At 41.3% G+C, this 16,789-nt stretch overlaps 1 protein-coding gene across 2 annotated transcripts in view; it reads left to right on the top strand.

Annotated features, from left to right (window-relative positions):
• DGKI (diacylglycerol kinase iota) overlaps window positions 1-16,789 on the top strand; it is a 308,979-nt gene that overhangs the window by 180,918 nt on the left and 111,272 nt on the right. For both annotated transcript variants that reach the window (XM_048499948.1, XM_048499947.1), the window contains exons 12-18: window positions 175-235; window positions 2,102-2,215; window positions 3,160-3,297; window positions 6,420-6,498; window positions 13,372-13,427; window positions 14,795-14,857; window positions 16,106-16,179. In XM_048499948.1, the coding sequence (XP_048355905.1) occupies window positions 175-235; window positions 2,102-2,215; window positions 3,160-3,297; window positions 6,420-6,498; window positions 13,372-13,427; window positions 14,795-14,857; window positions 16,106-16,179 (585 nt within the window). The remainder of the gene's footprint in view (window positions 1-174; window positions 236-2,101; window positions 2,216-3,159; window positions 3,298-6,419; window positions 6,499-13,371; window positions 13,428-14,794; window positions 14,858-16,105; window positions 16,180-16,789) is intronic.

Here is a 16,789-nt window from a genome sequence, read left to right as displayed (position 1 = left end):
AGTAATTGATGCAGACCTTATTAGAAGTAGTCTTGGTATAGTTAGCATTCTTTTGTATATCTTGATGAAACTGGCCATTCCATCCGCATTATGAGAAATCTATTTGGTGTTGTTTCTTTGAAACATTCTATTTGTATTGTCACATAAACGTTTTTAATACTTGTTTTTCTATAGGCTTGAATTGTATCGAAAAATGCCAAATTTGCGAATCCTGGCCTGTGGAGGGGATGGAACGGTAAGTCCTTTTTGTGTGCATGCATGAAGTCTTCCAGTAGAATTGCCAAAGTCGTGTGACTGTGTTCAAGAAAGCAGTGTTCTCTGGGTATGTCTTAGAAATGTTCATCGTGTAATGACTGCACACATAGAATAGCAAATGGCCATTATGTCTCCTTGCTTAAAGAGAACAGTTAACTTTCCAGCATAGAAAGCATTTGGCGGTTATTTCATTATCTTTGTAGTTAAGTATAAGATGTTGCATGAAGTATGAAGTCAATACAATATACTAATTTGTCTGTAGAGTTAGATCTGTGATAGTCATTGAACACCAAGCATTCATCATGAGACACTCAGTCGATATTATCCATGCATGTAGAGGTGAGATGCAACCAGTTCTCACCACTTCTCTAGAAGTGGTTACTAATTTTTTCTGAGTGCCGAGACCAATAGGGACTGGAGGTGCATGTGTGCGGTGGCACCACTGTTTTGAATCCCACCACCATTGGAACCTGTTATTAAAATTTTTGCATGCATGTTTCAAGCGGGTCATGGTGTGCAGTAAAGTGTGCAGTACTGAGGTTGTAGGTACACCTGGGACACCAGCCTTTTAGAACGCTGAGCGGATGCCCTCTTTTTTTTGACTTTCACATTCTTCTTACAGCTTTTTCTGCAGAATTAAATTTCCTAAATAGAAAAGTCTCTGGGGTTCTGGTGTCTTGTTTCCTCCTCCTTCCTTGTTATTTTTCACATGTTCAGCTAATGGGGGCAGCACATTCTCATTAATATGAGCAACACATGACTGTTGTCTTTGTGGAGGTTAAATGTGAAACAAATTAACGTCTCGTTTCAAAAGCCATTACAACTTGAAATGAAAATCTTGCTCAGATGAATTTGGTGAATATTCAATGAGACTAGCTACAACTTTGCGTTGTTGAAAGGAAACACACAAGCGGGAGATTTTCCTGCTTGGTGTTAATTTTTTTATTTTATTTTGGGGATCAAGAAGAGCTGTCTTCTCTAGATTTTCTCTATCCAGGGCTATATTGCACAGCCAGTAGGGCAGGATGATGCCATCTTAGCCTGAGTACTAGATAACAATAAGCTTGGGAAAGTACAGTGGGAAAGACAAGAACAGAATGTTTTCTCCAGGGCTTAGTTGTGTGCCCACTCTCTCTTATGTTTTTAGACAAGGAAAACAAACAAATGAGAGTATGGAGGAGAAGTCGATCTATGGCTACCAATCTTGATCCTCCTTGATCTCAGATTGCAAATGCCTTAGCAGACCAGGTGCTCAGCAGCAGCAGCAGCAGCAGCAGAAGGCCATTGCTTTCACCTCCTGTATGTGAACTCCCAAAGGCACCTGGTGGGCCACTGCGAGTAGCAGAGAGCTGGACTAGATGAACTCTGGTCTGACCCAGCAGGCTAGTTCTTATGTTCTTTGTAAAGCACATATATTAATGCACTTTTTTTTAGCATTCAGTTTTTGTAGTTATTTCTACTGCTGTATTTTTGAGTTTCATGGAATCAGTGAGTTAGGTTCTATGAATCCTTTCCAGTAATGGTGGCAGTTTTGGCCAGTTCTAGGACTCTTGGGCTATCGGGTGCTGCAGCTTGAGAGAACATGGTCCACACATCATCAGAGCTTTCTACAAACTGCAATAAAATGTTCAACCTTGGTCATGGGCAGGATCTTTTACAGGGACATTCTGTGCAGTTACTTCAGTTTAAGCCCACTGATTTCAATTGGTTTTGACTGGAGTAACTTTGTATAGAGTTACCATGTTCAGCAGTTTCTTCTGTCCGGAAGGACTATCTGATTGTTTCTCTATGTGCCATCTTTGTTTAGGTGGGCCTGATTGTTTCTCTATGTGCCATCTTTGTTTAGGTGGGCTGGATTCTTTCTATCCTGGATGAGTTGCAGTTGAATCCCCAGCCTCCTGTTGCTGTGCTTCCACTTGGCACTGGGAATGACCTTGCCCGCACTCTCAACTGGGGAGGGGTAAGCAGAAATTAGTGTGACTTGTGAGTCCTACTGTACTCTGTCCCACCAAAAGATAAAAACGTGGTCCTGTCTTTTTTACTTTGGGGGAAGTGAAAGCAGCATGCTTCCACTGTAGAAAAAAAGTTCCAATATTAAAATGGCTGTTGCTGATAAACCACCTGTGTCTCTGGAATCTCTTGTGCGATCACAACAGTTTTAACTGCATTCTGCTCAATGGCCCCTGAGGATTCTCCCCCACTAATTGTTTTTATTTAAATTAGCCCCCCTGATTTTTCCAAAATGGTCACCACAAGTAAAAATGCCTGTATCTGTGGAGTCCCTTGGGCTAGCAGAGTAGTTTTAACTGCATTCTGCTTGGAGTCACCTAGAGATTCTTCACCGTCCATTGGTTTTTCAAAACTCAAACCTTCCAATTTTGTCATTTTTTCCTGGTCCTTTAAGATGGCTATCACCTCCTTTCAATGCAAAAAAAGTCCAGAAAGTGGCTGTGGATTAATTCAGCATCGAGGTTCTATCTTTCTGTGAGACAAGGTATAGGTGTCACTTGCTGTTCAGATTGAGGGTGAGAATTCACATGACTCCGTGTTTTTCCCTATGCTAGTATGCCAGATTAGAGGACTCTCAGTTGCAGCCTCTTAGGGATTCTTTTCACATGTTTCACATTTAGTTTGACCCTGCGAACTAGGCCTCCTACTATCATCTATGCATATAGATAAGTATATATTTAGGAACATGCAGTATGTATTTTTGAATATATTTGAGTTTCGTGCAAATCCTCTATACATATCTGAAAATCCCATTGGAAAACTCAGAACTGCAATTGAATTGGATCGACCCTCTTCGAATTGGGTCGACCCTCTTCAGGCTCTCTGCAATGCACCATCTTGTAAAAGAAATGTCCAATGCTTATACCTGTTTTTACAAACCTGTCCTACTTTTAGGGATATACCGATGAGCCTGTCTCCAAAATTCTTTGCCATGTAGAAGATGGAACCATTGTCCAACTTGACCGATGGAACCTACAGGTGGAGAGAAACCCTGATCTACCCCAAGATGAGCTAGAGGACGGAACCCGGAAGGTTAGTGATCAATGCATGAAGCTGATTTATGCTGAATCAGAATATAGGCTCATTTGGATTATTTTACTAGGACTGGCGGTTCTTAGCCAGAAAAAAAATTCCCAACACCTGCTCTGCAAGATCATTTTAATAGGAGATTGCATCTTGAACTTCCGCATGCAAAGCAAGTGTTCTATATAAGCTATAGGAGTTGCTACTATATCACAGTCCCTCTCTCACAGCCGAAAAAGGGGGGGGGGGGATCCACACAAAATAGTAGAAGAGCATTTCCTGCTAGTTAATGCCAATACCTACTTATTATTTACCAGGTCTGTTTTGCAACTGGTCACTAAATTTTGTGTTATAATTAATTGATTAACTGTGTTTACTTGTTTACTGCTTTTGCTATTTACTGTTAGTGGGAATGCAAGCTCTCCATATCAACATGAAACAACATCTACCCATTAGAATTGCCAGGCTATCTAGAAGTAAAGTCGAAAGCTGTGAACAGACTTTTAAAAATAGTGTAACTGGAAAAAACGGACAAGGATTAAACAACTTAGAGGAAAAAAAGATCTCTGTAATAATTATGTTAATAGCCATGATTGAAAACGGGGCGATATTGGAATAACATTTATGGAACGTGAGAAGTCAGGGAAACTGGAGCATGGTAAATGATCATTCAGGCATGGTGTTAATCAAATTTGTTCTATTTTGTATGGTTCTGATGAAATTTCTAGCTTTTTGAGTAAGTCCCATTAATTTCAGCATGAGATTCCTGGAAAATGTTCAACAGCATCCTGTCTATTCATGGCGCTTTCTAATGTTCACAAATAGGAAAATGTAGGATTTGCTTTTCTTTCCCCCTTCATGGTAGGTTTTTTTTTTTTTCATTTTACGGACTTCTTGTGTTTAGTGTTTGATTTTGGTAAACAAGAAAAATCTTTGTCAGGCTAGGAGCTGGACTGATATAAGTCCCATTTTAACTGCAAATTGATTTCCAGTATAGGAAGACAAAAAAATAATTGCACAACATTTATAGTCCACTTTCGGCAAGAAGTGAAAAGACAGACATCCTTTGGCCGTGAACTCGCAAAGGAGCTTCTGAATCATCACTATATTTTGTAGGGTCAACCAGATGGCACTGGATGTTCTGTGACGAGAGCTTGCAGATTTTATTTTCTTTGCATAGCAGATGTATGGAGTCTTGAGTTAGATCAGGGCTGTAGCTTGGTGAGAGGGCAATTTTAAACCTTTTCCCCGTGCCATTTTTCTGATCTGAAATGGCCCCACAAAGTTACTGTTTACTCTTCTGGGGAAACATGATACTGGTACTGAGACTTTATGCTTGATCAGAAAGTACAACTGCTCAAGGCTCTTGCAAGTGAAGAAGTGAGTACATGATGGCAGATAGTAATGGTGGTAGAGATCAACACTATTGCCTAACTCTGCATGGATTGAGTGAGTTCTGACAGAACTGTGACAGGCCCAAGGTCACCCAGCAGGCCTCATGTGGAGGAGTGGGGAATTGAATCCAGTTCTCCAGAGTAGAATCTGCAGCTCTTAACCATTGTACCATGTTGGCTCTGATTACCAGTTACAGAAAAATGATTACTTTGACATAATAAACAGAGCAACTTTTCAGGAAATCATAAAATGATGGTGGATGGGATCGTAAGAGACCATTCCAGTACTGTAACAGCAGTTAAGCCAGTATAACAACTATTGGTCAAGGGGGAGGACAGTTTCTGCAGATGACCTGCTTGTCTACAGACCCCCCCCCCTTGCTTCCTACATGGTTACTGATGATTGACTGCAGTGGAAAGGAGAAGATGAAGAAGTTCTGTTCCATTAGCATCACTCTACAATACCATCATGTGCAGAATTGCACCTTTGTAAGGCCACTGACTTCAGTCTAACTTTGTATATGATGGCACCGTTGGAATCCAGCCTGTTACATTTACAGCACTTCAAACCGACTTCCCCTTAATTTTTGCATTGATTTTTTCCCCTCAAGCAAGATTTTCCCAGACTTTTGTCAGCAGTTCTCTAACTGCAACTTCTAAGTGCCTGGTTCTCTGCAGGTAATATTATGAAGGTAGCCACTTTAGAATGTAAAAGTTTTTCTTTCTCTCCATTATATTAAATCAGGATTCAGTAGCTCCATGTGGGCTGCAATACTGAATTGTTGGGAGAATTGGCCAGATAAATTAAGAGAGATGAGCTAAAGGCAGAAACTAGTCAACCTTTATCAGCATAAGCCAAATACAAAACTTTTAAGACAGCAGTATAAAAATAACATTAATGAAAGCTTTCTGTCCTATAGTCTTGGCTCCTCATGGCTACCGTGTTTTCCCAAAAATAAGACAGTGCCTTATATTAATTTTTGCTCCCAAAGATGCGCCATGCCTTATTTTCAGGGGATGTGTTATTTTTCTGTGTTCTGTTCGTCGGGCATGCTTCCAAACAAAAACTTTGCTACGCCTTACTTTCGGGGGATGCCTTATATTTCGCACTTCAGCAAAACCTCTACTACGTCTTATTTTCTGGGGATGTCTTATATTCGGGGAAACAGGGTATAAGGAGAAATCTATCAACCAAGTTGGTCATGTGCAGATTCTGGTCAGACAAAAAGAGAAGGATACCATTTTTCAACAGGAAGCCTTATCAATTTGTGAAGAAAAGGGCTGATAAAGATATCTCGTACATTAGTGTAGAGAACAAAATCAAAGAAAACATGGGGAATAGAATCAATATAACTGTTACTGCAAAGACAAAGTCTTTCTTGATAGGGTATCTTCCCAAAAACTAGAGAATCTACAGAGTGAGCAGAAGTGATAAAATCAATAGAGCCCTACAGGCCTGCTTGTTTTTATGTACTCCTTTCAAAGTGGAAGATGAATCCATTCAAGAATCATGACTCCCTTGAGAAACTCATTCTTCATGGTGCAGATTCCTTCTTTAAATTCTCTATTGTCTCCTTCTAGTTTTTTCAGATACAGAACATCCACTGACTGGTTGTTCCTAAACTTTGATTTCTATTCTTGCTCTGTTGCTGCCTATCTCTACTACTCATGTTGTAGACTCCTGCTCCATTGTTTCTCAGGCCGTGTTTAATTCCCTCTCTGCTCTTGTCTTTCCAGCTTCCTCTCAGTGTTTTCAATAACTACTTCAGCCTTGGATTTGATGCCCACGTCACTCTAGAATTCCATGAATCTCGAGGTGAGAGCACAAATGTTGTATATTCTTCCTGCACACCGGAACAGACAAATGATTCACTAAACGTATGATAGGATTGTGAAAATTAACTCCAAAGGTGGCACCCATCTGTTTTATGGCAAGTAATCAGGTCATTGATGATTTTAGTGAAGGCAATCTTGACAGATTACAGAAGATTAAAACCAGATGGTAAGGGGTCAAAAGAGGTATGGGGAAAAGAGAAGACTAAGGCAAAAAGAAGTCAGCAAAATACTTCTAAGAAGTTGGAGGGAAAGGATAGATGAGTAATTGGAGGAGAAAAAAAATGAGGAAACAGTACAATAAATATACCAGGAAAGGAAACTGAGGTGGAGTGATGGGAGGAATGAGAGTGGCAAGATGTCAGGAAGGGATAGTTTCTCTGGGTGAGTTTGTTTCTTTACAATGTGATATGGGAATGGGATGGCCAGTGTTTCAGTTTCCTACGATCCTAACAGAGGAGTTAAAGCTCAAAAAAAGAAGATTTATGGATTTTTTTTTAGATAGGGCTGTATCTGGATTTATTTGTTAATGTGATCATTATCAGAGAAGAACATTAGCTACTTTTTCCTAGAATGTCCCTCAAAAATGTTGCTGCGACATATTCTGGAAAGGCTCCTGTACGCAAAGGCTACTTGAAAGACACATATTTATCAAGTGAACATTTTCTTGACATGGAGATGAAATTATGGGTGGAATAAACCATCTGCTAAATTTTTGTACTAGACCCCTGCCAAAATTTTCTTCTATTACCTTTCAAAGCAAATTAGGTAAATGGCGGCAGTTTGGCAGATAGCCCAAATAAAGGGAGCTGGGCTACTGGAGAACAGCCACAGCCTTCTGTAGGGAAGTCTAAGAAAAGGAGGCCAATGCAGCCATCTCTTCGGGCTCCCAATATCACAAGATGGGTTAAATGATCACCTGTTGGAACCAGGTGGGGCTTTCCCTCCCTCCCTCCCTCCCTCCTTTAAAGTGTGCTCCATCAGTGGTGGGTGGTACACTAAAATAATTAAATAATTAAATGATTAAATGATTAAATAAATAAATAAATAAAGTCTACAGGGGAGTTCTTGAATTTTTTACCACTGGGACCATGGCAAGGTGACTTAGTACCTCCTTAGAACCTCCTTCCTAGGATGGGTTTTACAAGGCCTTGTAGGGACTAGTAGGTTTATCAACTTGGTCACCATTCCAAAAGGCCCAGGTGTCTGCATGTGGCAAGGTAGACCGAAACAAAAGTTCATAAAATACGTAGTTAGAATTATAGAGAATAATAATAAGCATTCAAAACCAGAGAAACAGGGAAGTAGGAACTGGTTTTAACAACCTTGTCAAAGTTTGAATCCAAGCAGCCCCAATAAGCAAGTTACTAGGGTTTTTATCTCCCCCACCCCCTGCAAATGAGGGGGAGAGTCTCCTGCTCCCAGCTCCCCTTTTCCATGACTGATCAGAGCTGACAGGAACCTTAGATCCCACCTTTCTGTTCTGACAGGGGCTGCCAAAGTGGCTAGCAATTACATGATAAAATTATATTCTAAAACCATTAAAGTGAAAACATACATTGTAAAAGTATAGTAAACACATATATCTGTAAAATAACATAAAACGAGTTAAAATGGTGTTAAAATACATACAAAACATAAAAACATTGGCTAGGAAGGAGGGATCTCTTCACACCATGGCAAAATATGCCATCAAAGGGGACAGATGTATCTCGCTGGGGAGAGCATTTCAGAGCCTTGGTGCCATAACCAAGAAGGCCCTTGTCATCTGCCTAATCTCAGCAGCTAGGGGCCCTCGAAGCAGGGCTTACGAACTTTACTATAACAGGTAGATGGGTACATAAGTGATTAGATAGTACTTCAGGTATATATAGGGCACTGAAGATCAAGAACAGCACCTTGAGTTGTGCCTTGAAACAAATTGGAAGGCAGCATAGGTGGGCCAAATTTGGAAAGGTCAGATCGCAACATCCCAGACCAGTCAACAGCCTGAATGCAGCATTTTGTACCAAATAAAGGCCCCTTCCACACATGCGGAATAGTGCACTTTCAACCCACTTTCAATGTACTTTGCAGCTGGATTATACTGTGTGGAATAGCAAAATCCACTTGCAAACAGTTGTGAAAGTGGATTGAAAATGCATTATTCTGCATGTGTGGAAGGGGCCAGAGTTCCTGAACATATTCAAGAACAGCCCCATGTGGAGCACATTACAGCAATTTAATCTGGATATAACCAGGGCATTTACCGCAGAGACCAGATCTTTTCTGTTCAGGAAAGGTGGTAGCTGGCGAATGAGTTGAAGCTGGTAAAAGACACCCCCAAACTACAGACGTGTTATTTCAAGGGGAGGGCAATCCTGTCCAGAATGGGTTACACCTTATAGCCTGGGTCGGACCCTCTGCCCAACAGGCACTGGTTCAAAGGTTCTAGAGCCTCCCTTAGATCAGGTGGAAGTGTGAGAGCTGAGTGTGATCTGCAAATTGATGACAGTCCAGCCCTGATGCCTGGATGACCTCACACAGTGATTTCATGTAGATGTTAAAAAGCATAGGGGACAAGATAGAACCTTGAGGGACCTCATAGACCAAAGGACAAGGGACTGAACAGTAGCTCCACCTTCTGAAATCTACCCTCCATGTAGGACATGCCTCCCAGTCTGGATAGTCAGTCCAAAAGGATGCCATGAGCAACTGTACTGACAGCTGCTTTGTATCTTTGAAAGTCTAAACCTAAGCTGGTAATGATCTGTTTATGACAAAGGAACCATTGAGAATTCCTCCACCTTCAGGTCACATTCCTCTCGCCCAGAACAAAATACCAAATCAAGAGTGTGATTTGCACAGTGTGTAGGACTACTGATTACCTGAAACAGGCCCATAGAGTTGTCACGGAGGCTATCTTGAACTGCTCCTGATGAAGCAACCTCAGTATGTAGTTTGAAGTCCCTCAGGACAACCAGCCTAGGAGTCCACCACACTTCCCCTGAGGCCAGCTATGTCAGCTCAGGTAAGGATCTGGCATTTAGCAAGAGGATTTTGTAGTCTGGTGGGCTGTAGATAGTCACCAACCTCATTTCAGTTGGAGCCTGTCCATTCATACAACTCCAAATAAAAGGGCCACTCAAGCACTTTTGAGCAAATTACCAGGTATGCTTGGAAACTACCCCAATGCTACCCCAGTTTTTGTCACTTATCTTGCCTTGTTTGGCATCTGGCTGCTCTACCATGATGAATTTTGAACAAGAACCTTACTTGTCCTCATTTTTATACTATCATAAAGCCATGTAAAAATAATTTTCTGGGTTTTTTTTAAAGCACCATAGTGCCAGGCTAAATAAAGATCTGAATGCCTGATGGAAAGAGCTAATGCATATTTTATCATGTTTAAGATGGCTGCAAGCTGTAAGAATAATAATGAAGGGCCTCAGAAGGGCAAACAAATGAAGTGATGACAGCAGCGGCATCATTTCTTCCTGAACATGTGCTAGCATGCATTCTAAATGGGGCTATGGCTGTACAGTATGGATGTGGTCCTGGATTGCTCGCTCACTTAGGAGAAGCATTATTTAATAATGAAGTCATGGCACTCTATAAAGAATGAATGGACATTATTTTAGAGATGCCAGTTGGATAAGACACATTAGAGGAGAAGAGAAATACTTTGGCAATCGCAAGCTGGGTGTCTGTGAGTGGGTAATTGAGGCGGAATGGTTTTCATCGCCATCTGCCTCTCGCTCCAATTTTAAAGGAAAGAGAAAATGTGGCACGTAATCAAGGATAAGTCTAAAAGTTTGCTTTTGTGTCGTCATTTTGCAAGGTGCCTGGGGTGTTCAGTGGAAACTTACTTTCTTTTTTTTATTATTTCACAATAATTTTTTTACCTTAAATTCAATACAACACTGTATACATTTTGTTAATTTTTGAGTGAAAAGTTATTTTCTGAGATCCGAAGAGGTGAGGTTTGGGATGTTTATGTTATTTGGATCTGCACATAACAAGGCTGTTTTGCTATAATGCTCACCAGTAGGGTTGCCAGTTCTGGCCTAGAAATTCCTGGAGATTTGGTGTGGTATCTGGAGAGGCATAATTTGAAAATGAATCTGTGGTATCCCACGATCCCCCAGTGGGGGAGAGGCCTCACACGTTGCGGGAGAGGCCGGGCGCAGTGGTGCAATCTTCTGGTGGGGGAGAGGTTTCTCTTTCTCATGGCAGGGAGGCCTCTCCCCCGCCAGGTGTCTGCCATGGTGCCCTGCCTACTGCCTCCCTGCAGACTGGCTTCTCTCTCAGCCATTCTCTCTCAGCATAAACTGAGATCCAGTGTGGTGTAGTGGTTAGGAACAGGTGGATTCTAATCTGGAGAACCGGGTTTGATTCCCCACTCCTCCACCTGACTGGCAGAGGCTTATCTGGCAAACCTGATGTATTTCCGCACTCCTGCATTCCTGCTGTGTGACCTTCTTCGGAACTCTCTCAGCCCCACCTCCCTCACAAGGTGTCTGTTGTGGGGAGAGGAAAGGAAAGGAGCTTGTAAGCCACCTTGAGTCTCTTTACATAAATCCAAACTTCTGTTCTTCTTCTGCCTTACAGGATTGTTATGAGAATAAAACAGAAGAAGAAAGAACTATGTATGCTATCCTGAGCTCCTTGGAGGAAGGGTGGGATAAAAAAAACATAATGTATAGAAAGTTAGACAAATTTCCAGAAATTAAAAGTTCTTCGGTTGACTTGATTATCGTGGATGGGGCTAACAATAAGGTTTTGGATAACTTGGCACCTCATAGCAGGGATGTACAATTTAAAAAGCTATTATTCTAATTCTGCATTGCAAAATATTCTTATCAATTTCAATAAAGACTGGGAGCATTGTTATCATTTTGGAAAGTCATGCTGGAAAGCCTTTTAGTACGTATCAGAATGAAGTTTCCAATTTAGTGAAAACTGTTCTCAGGCTCTTTCTGAAGGAACTTAGAATGATAATTTTTCAAGTGCCTCTCCGCACAGGAAGTGGGAGGACAGATAATCAAAAGGAAGGATGGAGGCTAGAGGAAGAACAGCCTGCCCTTCATTCTAGCCCATGATGAGTAGAAGACCTGGCTTCAGTGTGTTCCAAATAGGGAACGATAAACCTGGTCTCCAAACCAAGAGGCCAGGTCTGCCACCCTTGGAAAATAGTAAACAGTAGACCTGACCTCTTGATTCAGAGGCCAGATCTACTGCCCATTATTTTCTGCACACCCTTTGGGCTCACAGTGCATCTGTCCGATAAAGTTTTTTATTTTCTAGGGCAGTAGATGCTGTAGGCCAGATCTTTCACCTACAGAAATAATGGCCCTTTAAAATTCAAAGGGATGGTTGGTTCAAATCAGCTGGAGGTTGGGCATGGTTTCCCTCCCACTTCTGCTGCCTCCCTGACATGATCACTGATTCTGATATTATCAAGAATGGAGATGCCAGAATTGGGAGGTGGGGGGGAATTTTTTTTTTTTGCAAAATTAGATATTGCAGATCTGATACAGCAAATACCAACCATTTTATCAGGTGGCAAAAATCCAATCCAATCCAATCCAATCCAATCCAATCCAATCCAATCCAAAACCTTTCTTGGGAATATAATCAAGAAAATGTCAAACATTTCCAGATACGTTTAAAAATCATTGTTACATTGTAAAGCATGCCTTAAAAATATGGCAGCCGCTTCCAAAATTTTCACATTGGAATTGTTCAGGTGCGTAAACATTTTTCTTTTATCGGAGAATAGCGTGAATCCTGTTGGAAACAGCGCCTACAAGTCAATTCTAAAGTTGTTATACTTTGAACAATACAGCAAAATATGAGAGATTGAGTCCGATGTATAGGGACAGCACCGGCAGCGATGTTCTTTGTGTGGAATATTGAGAAAGCACCCTTGGAGGTAGACTGAGGGAAAGGAGTTGCATCTCACTCTGGTTATAACCCATCTATTCTTGTAATCAACTAGTTGTTCCAGATTTACAGCTAGGCTTGTTTTCTGGGGAACGATCCTGAGGTATAGCGGGGAGCAAGAACTTTGCGCTGTGCTCAGGAGAAATTGATATTCCATATCATATAGCCGTGGTGGCGAACCTTTGGCACGCCAGATGTTATGGACTACAATTCCCCTCAGCCCCTGCCAGCATGGTCAATTGGCCATGCTGGCAGGAGCTGATGGGAATTGTAGTCCATAACATCTGGAGTGCCGAAGGTTCACCACCACTGTCATATAGTCTGGTCTTTAGACAGTGATAAATCTCTGTGGCGGTAAGCATATTCAGAGACTCCCATGAAAAAACCCAAGGCAAATATCCCGTTGTACACCCCTACCAAACCAAACTTGCAAGGATCTCGATGTGCATCTGCATCTGAAGGAAAAAGCTTTTGCCTGCCAAAGTTTACATGTCAATAAGTTACTAAATCTTCAGAGCATAACTAGCGTCTCTGCCTGTAGCAGAAGTTTAAAAAGTCATCTGAATAAATCTTCCAGTGATCATGGAACGATGCTTTGCAATGATTTGGTGTTAATTAATCCAAATTAATGAATACTTGTTAGCTCTGTAGTCAAGGCCAATTCAAGCGAACAAGGTCTGCATGGAAAAAATGAGTCATGGCAGCTGACTTCATTTGATGAAAAACGGGTGGCGTATTTAGATCTGTTCATCAGTTCTTGTTCATCTACATAGAATAGAAAAGAAAGATCCTGCCATTTCGTTCCAGCAGTGGCTCTTCGCCCATCAGGAAGAATGGCAGAAACCAAACCAGCAAGAGCAATGTACTGTTTAATTGACTTAGAAAATTGACTTTGTGTGCTCTGTTTTATTTTTCTTCTTCTTTACTGCAGAAGCCAATCCAGAGAAGTTCAATAGCCGCTTTCGTAATAAAATGTTTTACGCCGGGGTGAGTTCAAGCAGGTTTTCTTGGATTTGATTTTTGCTCATTTTCTTTACTGCTTCAACTCCTGAGGATTGCTGGGCTGTTCCTTTGCCCATCACTCCTAGAAACATATTGTTCCTCGTTCAATAGTCCTGCTAGTATGTAAGACTAATCATAGTAAAGGAATTTGGGGGTTAGTGCCCCAGTAGCAAGGCAGATAATTTGCACTGAATATTGACTCACCTGTAATGCATCAATCACAACATCCAGTAAAAGTGTATTAAGTGTATTAAGATTATATATTCATAAATATGAAGCTCAATAATATTCGCCATTGTACTTTCGGTGACAAAATTGATAATGGAATGCAATTTCAAATACACACTGAGGCCCTTTCTTCACAGGTCAATAAACATGGGTGTACGATGGGAAAAAAACTGTTGTGGGGGAGGGATTTCTGTAAATTTATGTTGTTTTTGAGCTATGTTTGTCTGATGAATTAAGGAGAATGTGTTTAGGCTGATAATGGAAAGTACAAATTTTGCCAGGACTAGGATGTTGTGGGTTTTCCGGGTTGAAAGGCCATGTTCCAGTACTACTTTTCCTGATGTTTCACCTGCATCTGTTGCTGGCATCTTCAGAGGATCTGGTAGCAGTAGAGCAGTCTCCACCTGCTGTACTGCTACCCGATTCTCTGAAGATGTCAGCCAACAGATGCAGGCGAAATGTCAGGAGAAAATACTGCTGGAACATGGCCATACAACCCAGAAAACCCACCACATCCTAATGATTCCGGCCATGAAAGCCTTCGACAGTAAGTTTGCCAGGATTGTTTCTCCCATCATACCACTGCAATGCTGCCAAATCTGCCACAATATTCTACTTTTTGCTACCATGAAAGATATATTGTGGATTGAACCACATGTATGTTGTGCCCAAAGTTCTCCTTTATGGAACTAGTCTGTTTACAAATCAAGTCACATCCCAAGTGGAATGCTCCAAGGAAACCAACTTCATCAGAAACCATTTGTCTGCTCGCCCCAGACCAAACACTAGGACAAAATGGATAGATTTACTTTTTACTGATTATTCTTATGGAGTATTTTGAACTTGTCTCCCAAATGCCTCTCTTCATTATTTTAGATTTAAGGGTTCTTTGACCACTAGAATCTTTTGCTGACTTAAAACTATTAGGAAAGGCTTTGCACATTTTTCTGTTAATTGCAACAGAAAACTTTTGGACTAATGCAAAGAAAATTGAGAGTGGATTCATCTTATTAATATAAGAAGAACTTGGGCTCTGAATTCTAATTGAAACAATGTGTGTTGAAGAGAGAAAATTCAGATGAAGGTACTATCATATATCCTTTTTTACTTTCTGTATAATTTAGGCAGCATTTTCAGACTTCCTTCAAAGAAGCTCTAGAGATTTATCCAAACATGTGAAAGTTGTGGTAAGTATACGAAATGAGGCTATGATTGCACATTTTGTAGTGATGAAACATCTCTCTCTCTCTCTCTCTCTCTCTCACACACACACACACACACACACACACACACACACACACACACACACACACACACACACACACAGACCTTTTATCAATGTTCTCCTTGTGGATGTAATCTTTATATTGCAATCATGACAGCCTATCTGTCTGCTTAGTATAATGTCTCATTTGGGCCATTCTATGGCAATTTCCCTGAGCATCTGCTTTTATTAGAAGAAGACAAGAGAAGCAAATATTAGAAATTATGCTGTTGCTTTTGGTCGACCTCAAGTTTGGCCACTTGAGGTAGGGATCCAGGTTGCTGCACCCTTTTTTAGGGACTCTGGGCCCAGAGCCAGTGGCAATCCTGCATCCTTCTTCCACCATGGCCCAGGGACAGCTGCAGGCTTGTATTAGGGAGACAGAGACCTAGGCAAAGAGGACAAGGTGAGATGGTCCTATGTGGTTAGTGTAGGCAGACTATCTATCCCTTTAAAAGATCAAATTAAGGGACTGCTAGGGACCAGATGAGGAGGCAAAAGCATAATAAAGCAAGGTGGGAAGGATGTAAAAGAGGGCAAGAGCTTAAACTGAGTTGAGATAGCTGAAGGAGAACCAACAATCTATTCCTGAATAGACCTAAGAAGAGATGGAGGCAAGCCAAGAAGGCAGAGAGACATACCATCTCTGTGGCTCATTCAGTACATGCAGAATAATGCACTTTCAAACTGCTTTCAGTGCTCTTTGAAGCTGTGCTGAATGGCAAAATCCACTTGCAAACAGTTGTGAAAGTGGTTTGAAAATGCATTATTTTGCGTGTGCAGAAGGGGCCCATGGATGATCATAACCCACTGGCCAGGGTCTTGAGGATTGGGTAGTGCATACGCTGGCCAGGGACTCCCAGAGAAGCTTGCAAACAATGGAGGAATTATCTAGACAAGTTTGTTAAATACACGGTGAATGATGGAACTTAAACTCTTCCCCTGATGTTCTCCAAAGGACCCAACAAACTTTAATTTGCCACTAGCACCAGATGGGGTAACATTGGGTCACTCTGTCCTGTATATTTTCCCTGGGCATGTTGTGATCACCTTTATATCACTTCTTGTTCATAGTTTCCAATTCTGTCAAAGGCCTCCCTGAAATAAACGAACCTTCAGGTTTATTTTATTATTTGTCTTATGTTTCTGTGGTTGCCTTTGTTGTTGGCAGTGTGATGGCACAGACCTGACCCCAAAGATTCAGGAGCTGAAGTTCCAGTGTATAGTGTTTTTAAACATACCCAGGTAAGGACTTTGCTGCTCTACTGTAAGAGTTCTCCAACCTAGTGATAGCGAGTCCTTATTACTGAAGCAAGTAAATGCCCAAGAATTACCACCGCCATACTCTTGTCAATAAAAAACAAATGTGTACATGTGGTTGCACTTCTGCTTGGTCTTATTTTTCACACTCTTAAAGGGGTCTCACAATTTCCTTCCCTTGCCCCCTCTCAATAGACACCTTGAGAGGCAGAAGGGGCTGAGAGAGTTCAGAGACTGGGACTGGCCGGAGGTCACCCAGCAGACTTCATGTGCAGGAGCGAGAAACAAACCCAGTTCACCAGATTAGAGTATGCCACTCTTAACCACCTCAGCATGCTGTAGGAACATAGGTTGAACAAAGCTTGTAAAAATATATATTTTGGAGAAGTCATTCTTGATGAGTAACCATGTAAACAAGTACAACAAAATAAAGCACAAGTTCAATAGCACCTTCAAGACTGACCGCATTTATTCCAGCAGAAGTCTTCATGAGTCAGACCTTACTTTTTCAGATGCATATGGAATGCATAATCCTTACTGAAATATTAGTACAATTTTGATTGGATTGTTAAATTATTGCTCTTAGGGGAGGCTA

This window comes from Sphaerodactylus townsendi, linkage group LG06 (genome assembly GCF_021028975.2).
Source record: "Sphaerodactylus townsendi isolate TG3544 linkage group LG06, MPM_Stown_v2.3, whole genome shotgun sequence".
Classification (NCBI taxonomy): Eukaryota; Metazoa; Chordata; class Lepidosauria; order Squamata; family Sphaerodactylidae; genus Sphaerodactylus; species Sphaerodactylus townsendi.
Note: the sequence above shows the minus strand (reverse complement) of the source record. Positions and strands in the feature narration are given on the sequence as shown.